The following is a 24,115-nucleotide window of genomic DNA, read 5'->3' on the forward strand; positions in this document are numbered from 1 at the left end:
AATCCACTGTCTTGTATGATTAAAATTCAACCTGACTTTATATTAATGATCTACTTGTATGTCATAAATGGTCAATATTTTTTCTTTTGAGACAGGGTCTCACTATGTATCCCTGGCTGGCCTGGAACTCAGAGACCCACCTGCCTTGCCCCTGTGTGCTAGGATTAAGGGTACGCACCACCACACCTGACACAATGATTTCTTTTAAATGCTATATTTCTATGTTATTCAACTAAGCATGCTGCAGTAAAGGTAAGGATTTTATGTTGTGGCATGGGTGAGGTGACCAAAGGGCATAGATCATCCATGTTTCTACTGGTTTTGCAGAGTCCTTGCAATGAAACTGGAATTGCAAGTGAAGATTAAAGATGAGGACTTGCTGACAGTCTCAACAACACTCCACCAGGAGCTCCTTCCTATCCAGGTACACCTAAGGCTTTGAGGGTCAGAATAATATTAATAATCCTTATTTATAATTCAGAATCCATTTATTTTTATCTCAATATTTCTTTAAACTTGCACAGTGACAGTTAAGAGATACTGTATAAAGGAGGGGAAAGGGCCCATGAGATGGCTCAGTAGATAAAAGCATGTGTTACCAACCCTGACAACCTGAGTTTGACCACCAGGACCTACATGTTGGAAGGAGAGAACTAATTCCTGCAAGTTGTTCTTTAATATGTATATGATATATCCATGTCCACACATAAAAGACAAATGTCATTTTTAAGGTGGAGGTGATTATTGCTAATAGGAAAGCTTAAATACAGCTCTACACTAAACTGTTGATCTAACCTTATATTTTCAGATATAGGGGCCTTTTTTTTTCTTACTTGACCAGAGCCTCCCTCTGTAGCCTTCAAACTGATAATTCTAAGAGCTGGGATTATAGACATGTGCCACTACACCACTTCCATTTGTAATGTTTACATTTATCACATGACAGATCTTGGTAGATACTAAAGGCTGTAATGCAAATAGAACTTAGCATTGAGGCAGGACACAGAGTGACAGTACACATGATCTATTACCTAAGAAGATGCACTGGGAAGTGTGGGGTTGCCTAGGCCAGATTTGGAAGGCCAGAGAAGTCTTCCTGGAGGAAGTATTATCTAAGATAAAACCTGAATAACGTGTAGAGGCTGAGGAAATGGTGCCTGTCAGGACAGGGAGTAGATATAAAGGCTGTGGAGAGAAAAAAAAAACCTGTCAGAGGAAATGAAAGAAATGAGGGAAGGCCTGCGAAAGAGCAAGGCCTACATAGGAGGAAGAGGTAGGCAACACAGTGGATGTGCCTAGCACATGCCCAGCGTTTGCTGACATTCTCAGTATAGTCATCCACTATGCTATAGAGCAAATGCCTGCGCAACTCCTCATTTCTAGGTTGAAATCCTAATCCCGATGCAACAGGATTGGAAGTAATATATTTTGAGAGTAGAGTTCTTCTGTGTAATGATTTTGTTCTAATGAAAATATCCCTTCCCTTCCTCTAGTGGGAAGATGAGTCCCCTAAGACTCACAAGTAAACAAGTGTCCCCGGATGCTCCAGAAACTAAGATTTTTGAGCCTCTGCCCATGGTTATTACTCCACAAGAAGTAATAAGTGCTGAGCAGAAGGGACTCTCGCACCGCAGAGCTGCCTGCAGGATGGACAGAGAGTGCCAGCTTTGCTGGAGTGACCTTTTCTGTGGTGCGGCTACACTTGAATCCCCGTGTTCCTAGAAGGGACCATTCACATGTATCCCTGTAAGCAACCAAATCAATGCACAGGTTCCCAGCACCAGACTTGGAAACAATCATTCACATTCACCACTGCCACCCCAACTTGGCTTAACAGACATTTGTTCACATTACCCAGGAAAAGTTACATAACAAGATTTCATTAATTGGGTTTAATATCCTTAACACAGAGCCCCTAGTCTTTTCCACCATGTACAGAGACAGATAATGGCTTATGTGAATCAGCAGGCACTCCAGAGACCCTTAGACCCTTAGTCTAAGATTCTTCGACTTCCCAGTGTCCAAAACCATAGACATATATTACGTATGAATTATGAAAGCAACCCAGTCTATAGGATTATATCTCAATCTGAACAGATTTAGGGAATGTTGGTGGGATATTGGGGCATCCACGTTAACCTGCAGACACAGGAGTGTATTAAAGAAGCAGAGATACTGGAGATAACATCTTGCTTTTTAAAAGTATTAGAAGCCCAGAATCATTTGAAGGTGATGACAAGAATGTTTTTAGCGATTTATTAATTTATTATATATAAGTACACCATAGATGTCTTTAGACACCCCAGAAGAGGGCATCAGATCTCATTATAGATGGTTGTAAGCCATCATGTGGTTGCTGGAATTTGAACTCACAAAAAGCAGTCAGTGCTCTTAACCACTGAGCCATCTCTCCAGCCCAATGACAAGAATTTAAGTGAACTCTGACATAGTGTTCCCCAAAAACTGAGCCAGGAAGTACTGAAATGTTGCTACAGCTCTCAGCTCCAAGAAGGCTGACTTTTGTGGTCATCCAGATCACAGGGACAGCTGCCTAGATAGGCTGATGATAGGAGAGAAATGAAAACCTTTTAACTTAACCATGGGGAAGAGTCTATACAGGGGCTTTGGGAAGAAAGGGATAGAGTGCATGAAGGGTAACTTTGAGTTTCCAGCTTGAAACAACAGAAAACAGAAAAAGCAAAAAGGAGGCTGGAAAACAGCTTAGTCAGTAAAGTGCTTGCCACACAAGCTTCAGGATACAAGCTTGGTCCCCAGCATCCATGTAAAAAGCCAGGCCCAGATATGCCTGCAATCCGGGCAGTTGAAAGAAAGAAACCCATCCAGATACAGACATGTATCTGATATACATGTATACCCCCCACACAAAAGTGAATATACCTTTGAAACTTGTAAAAGAAAATGATCTTTAACACACAAGGCATAAAACTTAGGTACAAAGTTTCAAACATGGAAAAGTCTAAAAACATTTTTAAAGTATCAATTTTGCAATATCAATTTCTCCATGTAAAACAGGTGATATGAGAAGAAAAGACTCTTCTGTATTTGTTTAGAAAAAAAAAGGTTTGAGCATAGGAAAAATTAACAAATGGCTTTAATTTTAATGTAAAGTAAACCTTAGTGTGTAAACACTATTTTCTCCCCATAAAATACCACCACTTTTTGTCTTTGTTTTCTTGTTTGTTTTTGGTGGAAGGAACAGGGTGTAACTATAGAACCCTTGCTGGCTGGGAACTCTTAGTCCAGGCTGGCTTAAAACTCAAAGTAATCCTTAGACTCAAGTACTGGAATTACTATCATATACTAACTAGCATATCCAACTTCAGTCTTTCTTCTTATTTTAAGGTTAGACTTACTTGTTTAGTTTGTTGTTTATATGTGTTTCTATGCTGTGTTGAGTATATATGCATATGTGTGTGCATGGCCAATTCTCCTCCTCTGACTCTGATTTTGTGAGGTAGGATCTCTTCCTTAACCTGGGGTTGGAAGTCAGAAAGCCCCAGAAATCCTCCTGTCTCCACCCTCTGGAGCTGTGGTTACAGGCATATGCACTGCAACTGACTTGTTTTGTGAGTTCTGGGATCTAAACTCTTCAGGACTACCTCATGACTGTGCAGCAAGCACTCTGAACAACAGAGCCATCTCTCCAGACCTTTTCACACTCTGTGTTTTCTTATTATACCCCACATTCATCCCCCAAGTACACAGGAGGAAAAGGACTCATCAACCAGGCATGCCACTTCATGTGGCTGTAAGCTCAGCACTCAGGAAGCTGAGACAGGGAAATTTCTTCAAATTCTGGGTCAGTTGGGCCATATATCCAAGAAAATTCAGAATAAAAGAACATATTACTTTTCTTTAAGTGGGTGTGATACATTCTAGACAAATAGACCCAAAAGATTAGAATTAAAACAAGATTTTAAGTTGTATTAAATACATGTTTTATATTAATCATAAGCACAGCTGAATGAAATTAAAATAATGTATTACCCAGTTTGAACTGAACATATAGGTAACCCTAAAAGCTTATGGTGACATCTTATTTTATTTCACTATAGACTCCTTTCATAAGAGCTATAAGAATCTACTAGTCAGGCAAGAATGATGGCTCAGTGATTAAGAACACTGACTGCTCTTCCTGAGGTCCTGAGTTCAATTTCCAGCAATCACATGGTGGCTCACAACCATCTGTAATGGGATCTAAGCCATCTTCTGGTGTGTCTGAAGACGGCGGCAGTATACTCAGATACATAAAATAAATAAATAATTTTTTAAAAAAAGTCTACTAGCCTTTATACTAAAAAGAGTCTAAAAGATATAAAAATCAGCACTTGTTTAAAATGCGTTGTGTGAAAGTTATACTTGGAAAACATGCTAGGAAAAAAAAAGAACAAACTCAAGATATCACTGACTATGTACTTAAATAACCCCATAAAAAGTAATAGAAATATGCTGGAGGCCAGTGAGATGGCTCAGTCAGTAAAGGATTTTTGCCGCACAAGTCTGATAAGCTGGATCTGATCTCCAGAACCCACATAAAATGTAAGCCAAGATAAATGACTCCACAAAATTGTCCTCTAACCTCACGCCATGGCGTGAACACTGTGCACTCTCATATATGAACACACACAGCAAAATATAAGCAAAAAAAATTAAAATACACTAGGTAGAGCATGTGACCTTAATGAAATATATTTACTTAATTTAAATTTATATTTATATTTCCATCTTCCCTTGTTTTATCATGCTTCTCTGAAATTACCCTTTCTTCAGAGTCAGTGAAAACCATATTTTAACTTCTCTGAAGTATAAACATTTCTTTGAATGTTTTTTAAGTTATTTCCCACACCTCCTAAAATTCTACCCAAGTATATTTCACAATACTACAGATAGACACTGAAAAGTGTGACAAAGGTATTCTAAATGTATTAGATTAATAAAATATACCTTGAACAACAACCTGGCTGCCTGGGACAAAGAACTGCTGTGTACCATCGGCTGATTGTGCTGCATACTGTACAATTGTAGCACCTGGCGGAGGAGCTCCTGAATTTGTCATTGTTAATGCCTGGAGTCCCTGAACACCATCAGATCCTGGGTTAGAAATCTGGATTGTTCCACCTTGAGCTATAGCAACTTAATAGAAAAAAAGAAGAAATATTAGATAATTATAAGTTATTTTAATCCCATATTGGGAGAATATATTATATTCTATTTACTACCATTGCTTCCACTGTTACTTTCTAAGTGGGATCAATAAGAAAACCATCAGCTTCTTTATCATAGTAAAAGATTACCAACATAAGTGTATTTTATTTTGGTTTTGCTGTTCAGTGTATTTTGTACTCAGAATTTTCCTTAATTCCTAGAGTCCACAAAGTTTTCCTTCTAGGCATCCCTTTATTATTTTATATGTATGGATGTTTTGGCTACATGTATGTCTGTGTACTACATGCATCCTTGTGTCTGTGAAGGCCAAAAGGGGGCACTGGGTCTCCTAGAACTGGAGTTCCAAGGTTGTTAGACACCATGCAGATGCTGGGAATCTAGTCTGTGGCCCCTGAAAGAGTAGTCATGTTGTTAACTACAAAGCCATCTCTCCAGGCTCCTCCACTAAATTACTTAGGAGAAAAAGTGAAGAGGAAGACAGAAAGTCCAGCTTTGAAGTATTATTACCTATTCTTTCAAATATTGTTGGTTATAAACAACATTCTCCTGATACTTAGGAAACGGTCAGTAAGATTTCCAGTCGGCACTGCAGTTACATTAGGCTTATACTTTTCAGTCACCTAAACACTTCTGATTTATTATGGAAGGCAGCTGGCGGGGAGAGCATACTCAGATCAGATGCTAGCTTCAGGGTTCAATTGCAAGCAGTCACAGAAAGGAGGGGAGGGGGGGAGGGGAGGGGAGGGGGGGAGGGGAGGGGAGGGGAGGGAGAAGAAAAGGAAGGAGAGGGGGCAACGGAGGGAAGAAGAGAGAAGAGAGGAAGGCAGAAAGAATTTGTAATTCTAAGTGAGTTAAATGAAGGTTTCAAATTCCAATTACAGAAATTGAATTTTCTCTTTTCTGTTTGAGACAAGGTCTCATGTATCCCAAACCTTTATAGCAAGCTCACTCGCTGGTCGAGGATGACCTACTTTTGCCCACTTCGTGCTGAGATTACAGGTCTGCACCATTATGCCCAGTTTGATAAAGTGATAAGGATTGAACCCAGGGCTTCATGCTTTGGGGGCACATAATCTAACGAGGACTACACCCTAACCTTCAGAACTTAATTTTCAACAATACAATTTTGTAGCATCTTTTAGAATACTGACATAAATACCAAATTACTTTGGTTTTTCCTAATTTTTTTTGGCTTACTTTCTTCCTTCTTAGTATTTCTCAAGTAATTTTTCTCTAAATTTTCAACTAAAGTGTTTTTGTTTTCATAATATAAACATTACAATATTGTGTCTGTCATCTTATTTTCTGTCATTTATTTAAGATATATAATATTTAAATATAATATTTAAAATATAAAATACATTTGAAATATATATTTTTTCAAAATATAATTAAAATTGAAAATACACACATCCACACATATACACCCCACCCATCCCACAGCACAGTTGGCTCTGGCACATGCCACCATGCAGGGCATGGGAAAACATTTCTACTGATAAATCTCATACATTAGCCCTCACACTTTATATTGGCAGGGCATTATGAAATGACAGAGGACCTTTTCATTCAAAAGGGTAACTATTGTTGGAGAATAAAACTTAATGTTTCAGAGATTCTGGGAATGTGTTATCTATAGGAATACATTTGAGCAGGAAACTTCTAAAAAGCCAAAATATCCAAGGATAGAATAATTTGCTTTTAATAAACGTCAATCAAGAGGAAAAGTAGGAAATAAGATACATGTGAATGAATTTAAATATAATATTTTACTTTAGCCTTTAAAAACAAACAAAACTTATTAGCCAGGCATGGTGGCATGTGCCTGTAACCCTAGCAGTCCGGAGGTATGGCAGGACAGCTGTGAATTCTAGGCTAGTCTAGGCTGCAGTGCGACATTGTCCTAAAATAGCAAAACTATTACAGAAAGTTTCCAACATATATAACAGTGAAAAGAAATGTATTTGTTGTGTTGAGTTTTTGATGTAGGTCCTCATGCACCCCAGGCTGTCCTAGAACTAGAAGATGACCTTGAACTTGTAATTCTATTGCTTCTACCTCTTACGTGCTGGGATTACAGGGACACACTACCATACTCAGCTGGGATCACAGGCACACACTGCCATACTCAGCTGGGATCACAGGCACACACTGCCATACTCAGCTGGAATCACAGGCACACACTGCCATACTCAGCTGGAATCACAGGCACACACTGCCATACTCAGCTGGAATCACAGGCACACACTGCCATACTCAGCTGAGATCACAGGCACACACTGCCATACTCAGCTGGGATCACAGGCACACACTGCCATACTCAGCTGAGATCACAGGCACACACTGCCATACTCAGCTGAGATCACAGGCACACACTGCCATACTCAGCTGGGATCACAGGCACACACTGCCATACTCAGCTGGGATCACAGGCACACACTGCCATACTCAGCTGGGATCACAGGCACACACTGCCATACTCAGCTGGGATCACAGGCACACACTGCCATACTCAGCTGGGATCACAGGCACACACTGCCATACTCAGCTGGGATCACAGGCACACACTGCCATACTCAGCTGGGATCACAGGCACACACTGCCATACTCAGCTGGGATCACAGGCACACACTGCCATACTCAGCTGGGATCACAGGCACACACTGCCATACTCAGCTGGGATCACAGGCACACACTGCCATACTCAGCTGGGATCACAGGCACACACTGCCATACTCAGCTGGGATCATAGACACTGTGAAGAGATATTTCTGTCATTCATTCATTCCCTTACCTACTCATCTCTTAAGCTACTAATTTTTAGTTATACATCCCCAGACCCATAAGGCAAATTCTAGGTCTTATATAACTGATAAAGACAGAAAACATGGATTTTAAAAGTGGGAACCTAGCCAGGCACAGTGTTGCACCCCTTTTATACCAGCACTGTGGAAAAAGAGACAGAGTTAAGCAGATGACTATGAATTCAGGACCAGCCTGTCTACAATGAATTCCAACTAGAGCTCCATAGCGAGACCCTGTCTCAAAAAACAAAAGTTGAAAACTGGAAAAGTTCCCAAGCAAAGGAGCACAATATATTCAACTTAAAGTAAGACCTGAGTTCTCTTCACTTGATGCATGTTTCTTTTCAACCCTAAAGTTTTTCATAGAAGTAATTCAAATACATAAGCATGTAAATATTTAAGCAGATGTAATTCCAAACTATTTTAATTTCAAACTACAATTAGAAGATTCAAAACTGAAATCTCACGTTAATTTGTTGTTGTTGGGGGTTTTGTTTGTTGATATTTTTTTGTTTTTGTTTGACACAGGGTTTCTCTGTGCAGCCCTGGCTGACCTAGAATTCACTATGTAGGCCAGGCTGGCCTCAAACACAGAGACTCACCTACATCTGTTTCCTGAATGCTGGGATTCAAAGCTTGCTGTGCCACTATACCTAGCTCCACTACATTTTTTTTTTCCTTTTGAGACAGGGCCTCACTACAGCAGAGCTCTGGTTATCCCTGGAACTCAGGAGCTCTGTGTGTGTGTGTGTGTGTGTGTGTGTGTGTGTGTATTAGGGAGGGGTAGAAGGAGAGGAAATGGGGACAGAAACTAATACCTTTGTCTTGAAAGCTAGAGGTACAGAACAGGTTAAATCACAGTAGCCATTAGAACAGCAAAACAAACATCAAAGAGCCACATTTACATGTCACTAACTACATAAACATTTTTTAGTTACTCGAGGGATATAAGTAATGTCATTGCTAAGAATATACAAACTCAGTTTCTTTAGAATGTGTAAACCAATTCCTTTTATGACAAAGTGTTTGTTCATATGAGCATCCTAAGGATTCTGAATTCTTATGGTACATATGTACATGTATGACTATGTCATAATAAATCACATTCCACACATAATAAAATATTTTAATTCTTTAAGCAGTTCACAATGTCCATACTTGTCATTTTATGAAGGTGGATTTTAGTTTGACCCACTTACCTATGATATACAAATATAAAAAGGTGAGTCATAGAGACTCATTCCAGTAAGGTTCTTAGGAAAATACAAAAGGAACAGAGAAAACTCATGGCACATCTAAAAGAATAATGTGAAGTCTTGGCACCAGCCTTTCATTGGTAAAGGAAAAGATTGGGTATAGCAGAGTGTGTGTTTAAAACACTTTTCCTAAGAGAACAGAGGTTATTGAATCAAAATTTTCAATCATTTGGGTCTAGAAAGATGGATGGCTCAGTGATTAAGACACATGGCTGCTCTCTCAGAGGACCCAGGTTTAGTCACAGCATCCACTTGACAGCACACAACTGTCTGTAATTCCAGTCCCAGAAGATCTGAAGCTCTCTTTTAGCCTCCTCAGGTACCAGGGACACACATAATGAACAGACATATATTCACACAGAAATTACCCATACAGGGCTAGAGAAATGGCCCAGCAGTTAAGACTGCCCTTTCAAAGGTTGTGAGTTCAAATCCCAGCAACCACATGGTGGCTCACAACCATTCAAAGTGAGATCTGATGCCCTCTTCTGGTGTGTCTGAAGATAGCTACAGTGTACTTAGATATAATAATAAATAAATCTTAAAAAAAAATTACCCATACACATAAAAATATTTTTAACTTCATTTAGAATTTTAAGACATTTAATTTTCTTTTCACTTTTACATTTATGAATTCATTGTATATTTTCAATGTTTTATGCAGCAAGTAGCGTTCTTTGCTAACACTATCTCTAATGCCATCATATGGTACCTTATCTCAAGATATTCCCCGAGATATAACAGATTTTCCTTCACTAAACCAGTTGGCTGTAGCACTTGAGATTGAAGCCAAGGCCTACACACCAGGCAAATGCTTTCCCAGGGAGCCATACCCCTAGCAACAAACCTATTGCAAGTTTCTGTTTTCCCAGCAGAGTCTCTGCAAGTATAGCTATTATTTGGTACTATAACAATAAACCCTTGCCTGTTTAATGCTTACAATTTTAAGTTCTATTCTTAAATCTGCCTATTTTTCCTGTACTCAGTAAAAATTTAACTTCTGTGATAAACAGTAGTTACAAAGTAAGGATGTGTACAGCTCAGTGATAGAGCACTTATCTAACATGTACAAGGTTCAAGATGGATCCCAGGAACTAACAAAAAATAAAAATAGGAAATCAAAATAATCAAATCAATTTTCAACAAATATCTTTCAACTATTAAAAATATGACTTTGGGCCAGGGAGATGGCTGAGTTGTGCAAACATGAGGACCTGAGTTCATTCCCCACCGCCCATGTAAAAGCTGGGGTTGGTGTTCTACATCTGTAACCTTAGCAGTTAATGAAGATGAGTGAATACCAGGGCCTGACTGTCCAGAAAGTCTTGCCAAAATGGTGAGCTCCAGGTGAGACTTCATCTCAAACCATAAGGTACAAAAGCCATAGAAGACACCTATGTCAGCCTCTAGCCTTTATATGTAAGCAAGTGTATCCACATACATGTATGTGCATACATATAAATACGAAGAAAAAATGTAATGTGGGAGATATTTTATTTCATCAAGTTTGATACTCTTGTCACAATTAAGATTATGAGGGTGGCTCAAAACAATGCATAGAAGAATATACAGAACTTCTAGTGAAACTATTCGAAAATCCAAAGAATGCTAGAAGCTTTTTCTATTCTTAAATACTTATATATAGCATAACAGCATCAAAACATGCTAAATTTTTAATACTAAGAAGTAAGATTAATTAAATGGATCTTGTATGTATAAAGGTATAATATAAATATAAATATTCCCTAGTGATGTATAGAAATTATTCTTGTGGGCAAACAAATACAAGTTAAACTTCTAAACACAGTTGCCTCATTTACTCTGGAACTTCTGACTCATTCCCCAACCTTGCAGCCTACATATAGTGTGCTACAATGCAAAGTGTAGACTCTGGGGCTGGGAGCACCAGAAGCACAGCACAGAAGCTATGGTACAGAAGCTCATTGAAAGGACAGGCCTAGTGAGCACAAAGAAGACCATCTCCACTAGTCGAAACTCCTTTGTCTTGGCCCAATGTTTGCACATCTTTTCTCCCCACTTTGACCTATGCTTTTCTTTTGGGTTCACATATACCCTACAGTTTGACCACTTCAAAGACTAAAGCCTGAGATGCTTCTTGACCTGATCACTGAGTGAGCAGATACAGACACCAGAGCCCTTTACCATATCCCCTCCAGCTTCAATATTCTCTTAGCTTTCTTTTCACTATGTCACGTTTTGTGGTAATAATCTAAGAAAATTAACCCACAGCATCAACTTTTCTTGTTCCCTGTTAATAGATCACTGCTCCCATGAAAAGTTCTAAGGAGCATCAGGCTATTCCAGAGAAATGCCAAGATTATAGCCTCTTAGCTCATCTCCAGAACTTCAAGTGTTAACATTCTTTCAGCAGTATTTTCCAACCTTTACCCTGTCAAAGCACAAACAGAAAACAATAGCATGAACAGCCCACTGGGTAAACAGGCAACATTGCTCAAGGCTGAGGATCAGTCTAGAGGCTCTAGCCTCCCAGCCCTATTCAGTCTGTCTAGGGACAGAGGGCTGAGGAGTTCTTTGCCCTCCAGGAACCTAGAACTGTATTACTAAGGCACAAAAGCTGGCAAGCTTTGATTTACAGTCCTAAAACATTTACCACATAGTTTCAATAGGCCAAACTAGACACAAAAGGTTGTGGGAATTTTCTTCACACTCATTTTGAACATGTGCATTCATCATCCGGCAGTGACAAGTTATACCCATGATGGTAGCGACCCAAAATTACAAGCAGGATCTGCTATTGCAAATATCTATCACCACAGGAAAAATTCTAAGAAACACACAACAACAAATCCTAATAACTACACAAGATCTTCCATACAGAAAAGGAGATAACACGTTTTAATAGCCAAGTCCTGAGGCTTTGCAGGTATTTTCAAAATGAAAATATAGTCTTTGAATTTTATTTGGACACAGTATATAACATTACACACATCCCCAAGGACCCAAGCAGTTGTTTCCCTTGGCTTACTTTCTTTCCTTTTACTTTGCTTTCTAGGTTTCATTATTCTTGTTTATCAAATGTGCTTGACTTGGGAAAATGATTAGTGCTTTAGTAAGAACAAAAAGCCAGAAGTAGCAATACATTAAAATGCACAAGACTAAATGCCAATCTATCTGTTTATTAGAGCTTCCAGTGTGTAAAGTTCAAATAAAATGGTCTATCCAATTGCTACAGTTTGAAAGTTAAATGATTTTCTGTTCTTTTAGAAAAACTGCAGCACAAATTAACGAAGTTATGAAAACAAAAGTACATTTAAAACACAACTTAGAAAACATATTTACTTCTTTTATATGATTAACTGTAATAAGTTGTTGGCAACAAATGCCAGCAACAATGAAATACAGACATTTATAGCATAAAGACAACAAAAACAAGAACTTTTAAAATTGTTACCTGAGATGAATATAAACATGTAAATAGGAACCCTGCCTTTAATTTTTAACCACTTATCATTCATATTCAGCAATAAAGACTTTTCAGTTATCAGTACTTATTGCTTTATCAGTATCTTACTGCTTTAACATGTACTGTTTATTCTGTGATGCACAGCTGTTAACGATGCACAGCTGTTAATGAAACATTCGGATGCCCAAGCCCACACTGCTTCACTGTAATAGGGAAGACATAAAGCTAGCACTGTGTCTATGGAATCATAGCATACATACTGTATTGCCCCGTGCTAGTCTGATATATGCTAGTTGGTACTGCCATGGTAGCAATGTTAGGTGGTGTCCCTTCTTCCTCTGATTTTTCTTCTTCAATCTTGGGAATACCAGGCACATCAGAGGAAAGTTCATTCAGTATTTTTCTAAAATATAATATAACAATATAAGCGATTAGGATATAGAAAGAGACAACAGGAAAGCCATAAAGAATCATTGCTTTGCTCTACAATTATTGTGTCTTTTTATACAATATACAAGTTGGAAAGTTAGTTAACTCACCTATATGAGGGTCTTCGTGAAAGAATTTCTCTACGTTTATGCGAATCGATTACTTCTGAGTCTGCAGAATCATCTGTCTCTGCAATTGTTGCTACCTATAATACAAGACTTTCTGAAATGCATCATAAAACATATGATCTCCATCTTCACTCAAAAATGATGATTAAGAGACTGTGGATAGAATTCAGTGCTTATGTGGAGAGGGAAACAAGGAATGGAATTGATAATAAATTCTACATAAATTCAATAGAAAAGTACTTAGAATACCAAGTAGGACTTCACAGGAAAGAGAAAAGCATAAAAGACTTAAGATCCAAAACCCCAAACCTAAATGTGTCCTTGTAAGTACAGATATCAGTAAGACCATAACAGATGCAGAAAAACTACCCAATTTAGTGCTCTCTCCACATCATCATTGGCTTAAGCTAGGTGTAAAGTTAGGACATTAAGCAGGCCCAAAGAAGAATAAATACTTATGTAAACAAGTCAGTAAAACAAGCTTGTTGAGAGAAGGATTTATATTATAAGGAGCATATTAGAGTTTAAAGATTCTGAAGTCAAAACAAATTTATATTTAAAGGACCAGTAAGATGGCTCAGTGAATAAAAGCACTTGCCACTATGCCTGACAACCTGAGTTCAGTCCCAAGACCCACATATCAGACAAAAAATAAATTCCCACTAACCTACAAGTAGACACTATGGAATGCACCCAAAGACACATCCACACACAAAAAATAAGACTGGTAGGTGGGATGGATGGATAGATGATAGGTAGATAGATAGGTAGGTAGGTAGATAGACAGACAGACAGACAGACAGACAGACAGACAGACAGATAGTTGTAAAAATAAAAGTATCAGAGTTTTCAAACCAGGCAACAATACAATGATATGTCAATTTAAAAAAAAGAGAAAACTAAAATGACAAATCTCTAAACATGTCTTCTGTCAATATATTTAGTAACTTAGCTCTAAGGTTTAGGGGAGGTAGGTTTACAAAACTTCATGTTACATGAGACTTTGATATGGGGGGAAAAAAACTAAGAATCAAGACTGAAAACAAGTCCAGTTAAGAACAGCACGGGGGCCAGGTGTGGTGGTGCATGCCTTTAATCCCAGCACTTGGAAGGCAGAGGCAGGAGGATCTTTGAGTTCGAGGTCAGCCTGGTCTACAGAGTGAGTTCCAGGACAGCCAGGGCTACACAGAGAAACCCTGTCTTGAAAAAAAAAAAAAAAAAAAAAAGAACAGCATGGGGCTGAGGAGGCGACTCAGTTGATAGAGTGCTTTCATCATGCACAAAGCCATATTATTTGACCCAACATTACATAAAACCTGGAAGAGTGGTGAATTCCTCTAATCCTAGCATTTGAAGGCAGAAACAGAAGCATATAAAACTCAAGAACAGTCTTAAATATACTATGAGCTTGAAGCCAGCCTGAGTTTCAAAAATCTTCTCTAGAAAAATGTCAAGGAGGAGGAGGAGGAGGAGGAGGAGGAGAAAAAAAGAAGAATATCAGTATATTTTCCTCTTGAAAATTACAAAAGTTCATGTAGAATTATCATATTTAAAGTGTTTCCAGCGTGTAAAAATTATATAACACATATTTTAATTAGCAATTTAGTCATACCACAATATACACAAACTTTAAAGCAACATGTTGTCAGAATAAATTGATAAAAATTGTTTACCAATTAAAATATATACTAAAAATTCATTTCTTATTTTAATAGAAGGAATTATAACATCTTCAATGCATGTAGACAGGCATGTGTGTCTACATACATATATGCATCTACAAATATAACACTCCTGGTAATGGATACTCTTACACAAGCACTCACACACCCAACATAATCTACTAGGAAAGAAGTGTTATTGCCTTACATGGTCATACACCATGTATCTTACACTGGCAATATACTTCACACAGCTGTCCAAAACGCAGCAATTCCCTTATATGCAGTACAGCCCATTATTTCATCCAGTTTAGAAAAGCTGAGACAAGATAAGCAATGGTGGCTCACATCTTTAATCTCAGAACTTGGAAGACAGAAGCAAGTGGATGTCTGTGAGCTTGAGGCCAGCCTGGTCTACAGAGCAAATTCTAGTACAGTATGGAATGTCATAATAATGAAAACACTATTGCATATAATTAATATATGCTAACAAAAAATTTTTAAAATTGAAGTTCATGCAGAAGATTTGTCATTTAAACCACAAGAGTTCTAAGATAAGATCTAAAAGCATTTATCTCTATAAAGACAATCAAATCATTCACTTAACAAAACACCAATAATAAAGTATTCCTATTATAAGACAATGTTGCCTTCCAATACCAGCCAGGTAAAGTTTTTACTGCCAATAAAATCTATAATACAAGGAAGAGTAAGGAGGAACTTTCTTACTTTATAATTAAAATCAGAAATTACAAATTCTTGTAATCAAGGGTCATTACAGAAAACTAAAGACAATGATAGGAATTGTTTTTACACCCTGTAACAAAGACAAGATACCTATGCTGGAAAAAGAAGCAAGCTCAGAAAGTAAGGAAATTTTATGTAAGAGTTGTGCTGAGGCCCTCACTGCATTCTGTGAGAAACTAAACTCAAGCACATGCAGGTGAAGGCAAGATTAAGTATATGCACATCCATTTTCCTCACAGATTTGAGTCTTGCTTGTCACCACTTAATTTCACATAATTTCTACACTTAAAGATTAACAAATTGACCTAAAAAAGAAACAGAAATCATTTCAGTAAATGAAAAGTAAGCTATAAAGTACAAACATAATAAATATCTATTAGTGAAAAAACTACCTTCAAGAGTTTAGGATGTGATTCCTATCATGTGTGATAATTACAATGATGAGAAGTCATAAAATATTTATCTGTCCCACAACCATATCTACAAAAGTCGAGGTTCAACCTGAGGAGTGTATGACATGAAAATAAAGTACCCAAGTGACAAGAATCTGTACTTTTGGGCCGGGGTTCTAGAGGTATTATGTGCTTAACATCCACAAAGATCTGCAGTTTAAGTCCCAGCATCAAATATCCTCAATTTCTGAGGGTTACATTCACTAATATAAAATCAATTTCTCATGAAGTACAATGATGTACTCAAGAAGCTAAGGCAGGAAGTTTGATGCCAACTTGGGTTACATAGTGAGTCCAAAGCCAACCAGGTCTGTACTGTGTTTATAGCAATGTTTTCCAGGAACCCTCAAAGTACCACTAGAGAGCTATGCTAAATAAATATGTCTGGGAAATAAAAGAAGCTAAAATATAGAACTGCTTATTTAACAATTACTCGTACAAAATTAAGAGCGGTAACAAAAATCGTACCCATAAGTCAGTCTATATGCACAGCCCAACACAATGTACCATACATATACATAAGAAGAAATTCTCCAAGTATTCAAGAAGACACCTTTAATATATAAAGTTACACAAAAAAAGCCGAATGGAGTGGCACATGCCTGTAGTCCCATAATTTGAGAGGCTGAGAAGGAGGAAAAGGTATTTAGAGCCAATCTTGGCTACATAGTGAAACTTTATCTCTAAAAGAGTAAAAGAAAATGAAGAAAATGATGATAAATGAATTAAACAACAGAAAAAAAAATTAAAGCTCAAGAAAGTCAAAGACAAATCGTCAAGGAAGGACGCTAACCTGAACAGTTTGTATTTGTGGTGATTGAATAACCGATGGATGTGGTGTCTGAATTACTCCCTGGACCTGTACAGTTTGGCCTGAAGGTAACTGTACTAGAGTCACAGCTGGGGAGCCTCTTCCAGTGCCTGATCCAGCTACAGAAACCTGAAAAAATGACCATCATTGAGGATTAAAGATGGACTTGTTTTGCTTTTGTTTATTTTTAAGAGTACCACTTGCTATCACAACCAGCCTACTTCTCTTTTCCTTTTCTGAATCTAAGAAATGAAGAACAAGTAGGGTACTTACCATTAGGAGGTAGTCACTGTCCTGGAACTGTCATTCTCTGATGTGACAGATACTAAAGAACCCATGTGCCTCACTTTTGCTGCCCATGCTTTGGCAGCTAAGAATGTTCCGAGCGCAAAGTTCTAAAGCAGTTAAACTACCTCAATGCAACCTCTTGGCTACTAACAGGGTCACCCTTTTCAGGACAAAACACAAACTCCTCCTCTTTAACTGATTAAGAGGAACTGAAGAAAATTCAAATGTGGTGGATTATTTTTTGATAAATGAAATGTTTTGCATGTGGAAATTTTTTTCACTATTTTAGATGTAAGCTGATACACTGCCTCAATATTAGTTCAAGAAAAAGTCATTTTTATATTCTATAACCACATGTACATACTTGTTTTTACAGTCACTATCTCTATTTCTCTCTCTTTCTCACACTCACTCACACACACACACACACACACACGAGAGAGAGAGAGAGAGAGAGAATACACCACAGAAAAAAGAAATTTCAAGCCTTTTGCTAGTATGGGAGCCCTCTTTCCAACATGGAGTATCAGTTGAGAGGTGCAGAGCCCCATCAGTCTTGAACTGAGAGATGAGTGACATAGGTATCTCCCCATATCACCCTACTGAGTGTATCCAGAAACACCCATTGGATTGGACACAAAGTCTCTAGTAATCTGTCCTTCTGGCCACTATAATTTTAGAAACTTTTCTTGATATTATTCAGTTCACTATGCATTTTGATTTCTTCAAACCACTCAAAGACCTTGAAAATGAAATGCAGTTGGAGTTTCTATCTTGAGTAATAAGAGAGCCTCAAGGTGTTAATTTTCACGGAAGCCTCGATTTTTTAAGAAACACCAGTGAGTCCCAGGCTACTTTACTAGTGTTTTATTACTTTTAAAATTATTTGAAAATGGCTTTGCAAGGTGAGCACAGTGTATGTTTGAAATCTCCGCACTCAGGAAGCAGAAGCAGAAGGATCATGAATTTGTGGCCAGGATAAAAAACACAGAAAAAACCTAGTCTGGTGAGGGAGGGGGGAAACAGATTTACAACAAATAGTTAAGATATACTTACAATGTCATTTTCTAGAAAGCAAATACTTTAACACATAAAAAAGATACATATGTCTAGCACTCACTGTACTTCATGTACTGAGGTATAAAGTAGAATTGGTAAAACTGGTGCCTAATAAAAGACAACACATCAAACAAGAGCTAACTGCTCTACTTTACTAGCCATAAATGTCACAGGCGTACAGAAGAAAGATCAGTATAGCCCTGAACAAAAAGTGAAGGCTTTCTATGGGAGCCAGAGCTGAAGCCAGACCTTGATCTAAGCCTAGATTACGAAGGTTACAAATGAGGCCAGAGGCAACGGATACAGACAACGTACCTATCTCAGTAACATCATCTACTTGGATTGTAGGAGAAAAGTACATCTATCTATATTAAAAGTACCTCATATGTGTGTGTGTGTGTGTGTGTGTGCTGAACAGCTAAAGGTACAAATAAAAAGGATTTGTTCCATAAATGTCAGCACAAGAAAAAAATGATGGAAGGATATCCAGCACTGTGTTAACTGGCAGAAAGTTCCCTCCTCCTCTCAAGTAACCTCAAACTCTCTCTCACACGATATCTTTATACTTAAACTTCCTAACTATCTCAGAGGTGTTTGTTGTTGTTTCCAAATTTTTATTACATATTTTTTATTATTTTTTATTACATATAGAGTAAGTTTGTGTATGTTTGTGTATGTTTGTGTGTTCACTCCACTGTGTTGTGTGAAGTAGAAAGGTTGAAAGGACAACTTATTGGAGTTGGTCTCTCCTTCTACCATGTAGTTCCACAGGATCAAACTCAGGTCATCCAGTTCAGTAGTAAGTAAGCATCTAAGCCATCTCACCAGCCCTAAAGAGGTTTCAGTATCTGAATCAACTGGATTTCTACCTAGGTAGAGTGATGGGTAAATATTTAATAACCAAATCCTAGGAAGTGGAATCCTGATGTACAATTTTTGTTTATTTCTGTGACATAAACAATACATTATGGATCATGACTTGTTTCAGGCTGCAAATAGGGATGATGGACACAAAATTAGGTAAAGATGTACATATCTGGTTCTTGCAAACCCATATAATTCAGTGCCAGAAGATTTTTATCTACTGATTAATACCACACTAGAAATTAAAATGGAATAATCACCTAATAGCTCAGCAATGGTAAATCTACTGCAATGCTATAATTTTGTGAAAAAGTTACATTTTTCAAAAAAAAACTATTTAGTGAAAATTCTGACAGTGTTTTACTCTGGGGTTTTTATGTATATGTGTTTTCAGTTGGTTGTGAGTTTTTATTGTTGTTTTGAGACAACATCTCATTATGTATCCCTGGCTGGCCTGGAACTTACTACATATACCAGGCTGGCCTCAAACGAACAGAGAGCCACCTGCTTCTGCTGAGATTAAAGGCATGTACCACCATCACCATAACAGACTAACTACTTCTTTTAATGACTATGATTTGTGTTGTTGTTTGGTTTTTGGTTTCCTCTCTCTTTCTTCCTTCCTTCCTCTCTTTCTTTTGTTTTGTTTTTTGTTTTGTCTTGTTTTTTAAGACAGGATTTCTCTGTGTATCCTTGACTATCTTGGATCTTACACAGACCAAGTTGACCTTGAACACACAGAGATCTGCCTGCCAACTTAAAGGTTCTCACTTATCACAGGCTCACTATATATCCTAGGGTGGTCTCAAATTCATGATGACCTCTGTCTCAGTCAAGTGACTAAGATTTTAAGTCTGCTCTACTATACTTGGCTTTAATGACTTGTTTCAATTAAACAGATCTAGATTCTAATATATACTTCTACAATTAATTTGCAGTGTGTTTCATGAGGTGATACATGAAGATTATCAGGATCTTGTGTTCCATGAGGTAGATACGTGAGAAAAAATCTGGATCTCATAGACAGTGTATTTTATAGAGCAAGGGGATTTTACTGCAGTTTTTACAGGCAAGCAATAATATTCTTTGACATAGTTCTGAAACTCACAAATGGTTGTTCCCAAATCTGTAACAATGACATCTGTAGCCTTTGGATGTATCTTTAGCTGACTCAATATTATACAACATCCTGAAATACTTCTAGGGAAGCACTGGCTCAGTGGGTGAAGCGAATGTGGACCACCTCTCCTCAAAACACATCCCATTTCAAAGCAAAGAGTATTAAATTAAGGTAGTATGTACTCAAGGGTCGCGTTGTTATGCAGCTTTTACTGGTTCTTCCAAAATATTCTCCCATGAAACTGGCTGCTGTGTTTGACTTCAAAGGAAAGGTAGTGAAGCATATAAAACCAGTTAATCATGGTCCTTGATGCCACTAATATGGCTCAAGTTAAGAACAAAAGTTTATCTTCCACTTATTGTTTTGATCACACCAGTACAAATGTTACTAGAGTAAAAGGTAAATAAAATTGTATTAAATATAAAATATACTGTTACTCCATATATTTATCTTAGCAAATCCTTTGAAAGCATCTGCACATCTTTCCCAAGGTTCTGCAGTGCATAGAACACTTTTCAGTGGCTGCTCGATAATAACATTGTTTCAGTCTGCTGTTCAGCTCAAACAGAGAGCTGAGACAGGCTGAGATTTCAGCTCTAATACAGTTTCATAGCCACAATTCAAACCCAGTAACACTGACGTTTGTAGATCAGAGACTAGCAAAATATAAATTATGCTTTTTATCTTATATAGAAAAGCAAAACAAACCTTCCTTAACTCAAAGAAGTACTGGCTAGCATGTTCTCATAAGAGGATGCCACACCCTCTGCAGGTATTCTTACCCCACATTTGCTTTTGTGTTTCCTTTCCCTTCCTTCCCTTTTGCCTTTCCCCCTCGCCTTCCTTCACCTTCCCCTTTATTTCCTTCCTTCCTTCCTTCCTTCCTTCCTTCCTTCCTTCCTTCCTTTCTTTCTTTCCATCCTTTCTTTCTCTTTCTTCTTTTCTCTTTCTTTCTTTCTTTCTTTCTTTCTTTCTTTCTTTCTTTCTTTCTTTCTCTCTCTCTCTCTCTCTCTCTCTCCCTCCCTCCCTCCCTCCCTCCCTCCCTCCCTCCCTCCCTCCCTCCCTCCCTCCCTTCCTTCCTTCCTTCCTTCCTTCTGAAATAGGGGTCTCAAACTCTACATGTTACCAACTGGCATCCTTTAGCACAACACTTCATCAAGCTGGTGATGGGAAAAACTATGAAAGTTGCTCATATGAAAGAACTTTTCCCTGTAGAATCAGACTTCTCTGTCAAGCCCTGCCAGAGCCCCAGTATATCTCAATGATTTGCTTTTTTAACAACAAAAAGTAAAACATTTAAAGATAAGAAACTTGAAACTATAATAGAGAAACTCAAGAATACTAGAAATATTCTCAAAAGTTGTGCTATGTTATGAATCTGCAATCTGTGTACTCACTTCCTGTGAATAAACACTGCAGCTTCAAAGTTGCATTATTTGAAGAACTAAAGCAAGAATAAATCACGGGGCTGGAGAGATTGCTCAATGGTTAAGAACACCTACTGTTCTTCCAGAAGGCTCAGGTTCAATTCCCAGCACCCACATGGCAGCTCACAACTGTCTGTAACTCTGGTTCCAGGAGACCTGACACCCTCACACAGACATATGGAAAAAACACATCAGTGCACCAAAAATAAATAAATTGTAAGAAAACTTTATAAAAAAGAATAAATCATAACATATGCATATGTGAATACACACACACACACACACACGGTCCTAGTTAGGGTTACTATTGGTGTGATGGAACACAATAACCAAAGCAAGTTGCAGAGGAAAGAGTCATCAATCTTTGTTTCAGCTTACACTACCAGGTAAGAATCCCACACTGAGGGAAGTGAGGACGGGAAGCTAGAGACAAGAGCTAATGCGGAGGCAATGGAGAGGTGCTGCTTACTAGTTTGCTCTTCGTGGCTTGCTCAGCCTGCTTTCTTAGAGAACCCAGGACCACGAGGAGTGGTACCACTCATAATGGGATAGGCCCTAGGCACATCAATCACTAATTAAGAAAATGTTGCACAGGTTTCCCTACAGGCTCATCTTATGGAGGCATTAATCTTAATAGAGGTTCCTTCCACTCAGATGATTTCAGGTTGTGTCAAGTTGACATAAAACTAGCTTATATATATAATATATTACATTATAACCCACCAACAGATTGGGAAAGGATCTTTACCTATCCTAAATCAGATAGGGGACTAATATCCAATATATATACGGAACTCAAGAAGGTGGACTCCAGAAAATCAAATAACCCCGTTAAAAAATGGGGCTCAGAACTGAACAAAGAATTCTCACCTGAGGAATACCGAATGGCAGAGAAGCACCTGAAAAAATGTTCAACATCCTTAATCATCAGGGAAATGCAAATCAAAACAACCCTGAGATTCCACCTCACACCAGTCAGAATGGCTAAGATCAAAAATTCAGGTGACAGCAGATGCTGGCGAGGATGTGGAGAAAGAGGAACACTCCTTCATTGTTGGTGGGATTGCAAGCTGGTACAACCACTCTGGAAATCAGTTTGACGGTTCCACAGAAAATTGGACATAATACTACCAGAGGATCCAGCAATACCTCTCCTGGGCATATATCCAGAAGATGTTCCAACCGGTAAGAAGGACACATGCTCCACTATGTTCATAGCAGCCTTATTTATAATAGCCAGAAGCTGGAAAGAACCCAGATGCCCCTCAACAGAGGAATGGATACATAAAATGTGGTACATTTACACAATGGAGTACTACTCAGCTATTAAAAGGAATGAATTTATAAAATTCCTAGGCAAATGGATGGATCTGGAGGGCATCATTCTGAGTGAGGTAACATATTCACAAAGGAACTCACACAATATGTACTCACTGATAAGTGGATATTAGCCCAAAAACTTAGGATACCCAAGATATAAGATACAATTTGTTAAACGCATGAAACTCAAGAAGAACGAAGACCAAAGTGTGGACACTGTGCCCCTTCTTGGAATTGGGAACAAAACACCCAAGGAAAGAGTTACAGAGATAAAGTTTGGAGCTGTGAAGAAAGGATGGACCATCTAAAGACTGCCATATCCAGGGATCCATCCCATAATCAGCTTCCAAACGCTGACACCATTGCATACACTAGCAAGATTTTGCTGAAAGGACCCAGATATAGCTGTCTCTTGTGAGACAATGCCGGGGCCTAGCAAACACAGATGTGGATGCTCACAGTCAGCTACTGGATGGATCACAGGGCCCCCAATGGAGGAGCTAGAGAAAGTACCCAAGGAGCTAAAGGGAACTGCAACCCCATAGGTGGATCATTATTAGGAACTAACCAGTACCCCAGAGCTCTTGTCTCTAGCTGCATTTGTATCAAAAGATGGCCTAGTAGGCCATCACTGGAAAGAGAGGCCCATTGGACTTGCCAACTTTATATGCCCCAGTACAGGGGAATGCCAGGGCCAAGGGGTGGGGGTGGGTGGGTGGGGGACTGGGGGGGGAGTGTATTGGGGACTTTTTGGATAGCATTGGAAATGTAATTGAGGAAATTACCTAATAAAATAAATAAATAAATAAATAAATGAAGAAAAAAATATTATATGTATATATATACAGATATACACACCTAGTGTATATAGATATAGCTATATATATATAGCTGTGAGTATATATCATATATATATGTATGTACATATACAAATAGTTACAGAACATGCTTTTAGTTGCTTATCTTTCAAGTATAATTCTCAGAACTCCATGTTAAACAACAGTTCTATCAAAAGTTTTAGTGTCAAGAATACCTGATGTAGACCAACAAGATAACTCAGTGAGTAAAGCCCCTTCCTGTCACGATTGATGATGACTTGTGTCAGATCCTGGAACTC

At 38.2% G+C, this 24,115-nt stretch overlaps 1 protein-coding gene across 21 annotated transcripts in view; it reads right to left on the bottom strand.

The window, feature by feature from the left end:
- The window catches only part of Crem (cAMP responsive element modulator), a 70,623-nt gene that overhangs the window by 20,294 nt on the left and 26,214 nt on the right, over window positions 1–24,115 (bottom strand). For 5 of the 21 annotated variants that reach the window (XM_021150187.3, XM_029472193.2, XM_085833596.1 and 2 more), the window contains 4 exons: window positions 16,903–17,049; window positions 13,232–13,326; window positions 12,953–13,095; window positions 4,966–5,154 (listed from right to left, as the gene is read on the bottom strand). The exons of 2 other annotated variants lie outside the window; for them this stretch is intronic. In XM_021150187.3, coding sequence (XP_021005846.1) covers window positions 4,966–5,154; window positions 12,953–13,095; window positions 13,232–13,326; window positions 16,903–17,049 — 574 coding nt within the window. Of the gene's footprint in view, window positions 1–4,965; window positions 5,155–12,952; window positions 13,096–13,231; window positions 13,327–16,902; window positions 17,050–17,193; window positions 17,299–24,115 lie in introns of those variants that run through there. 14 more of the 21 variants (XM_021150200.3, XM_085833590.1, XM_029472197.2 and 11 more) reach the window with 4 other exon arrangements.

The sequence above is a fragment of the Mus caroli genome, unplaced genomic scaffold, assembly GCF_978045245.1.
Source record: "Mus caroli unplaced genomic scaffold, Mus_caroli_1 scaffold_19, whole genome shotgun sequence".
Classification (NCBI taxonomy): Eukaryota; Metazoa; Chordata; class Mammalia; order Rodentia; family Muridae; genus Mus; species Mus caroli.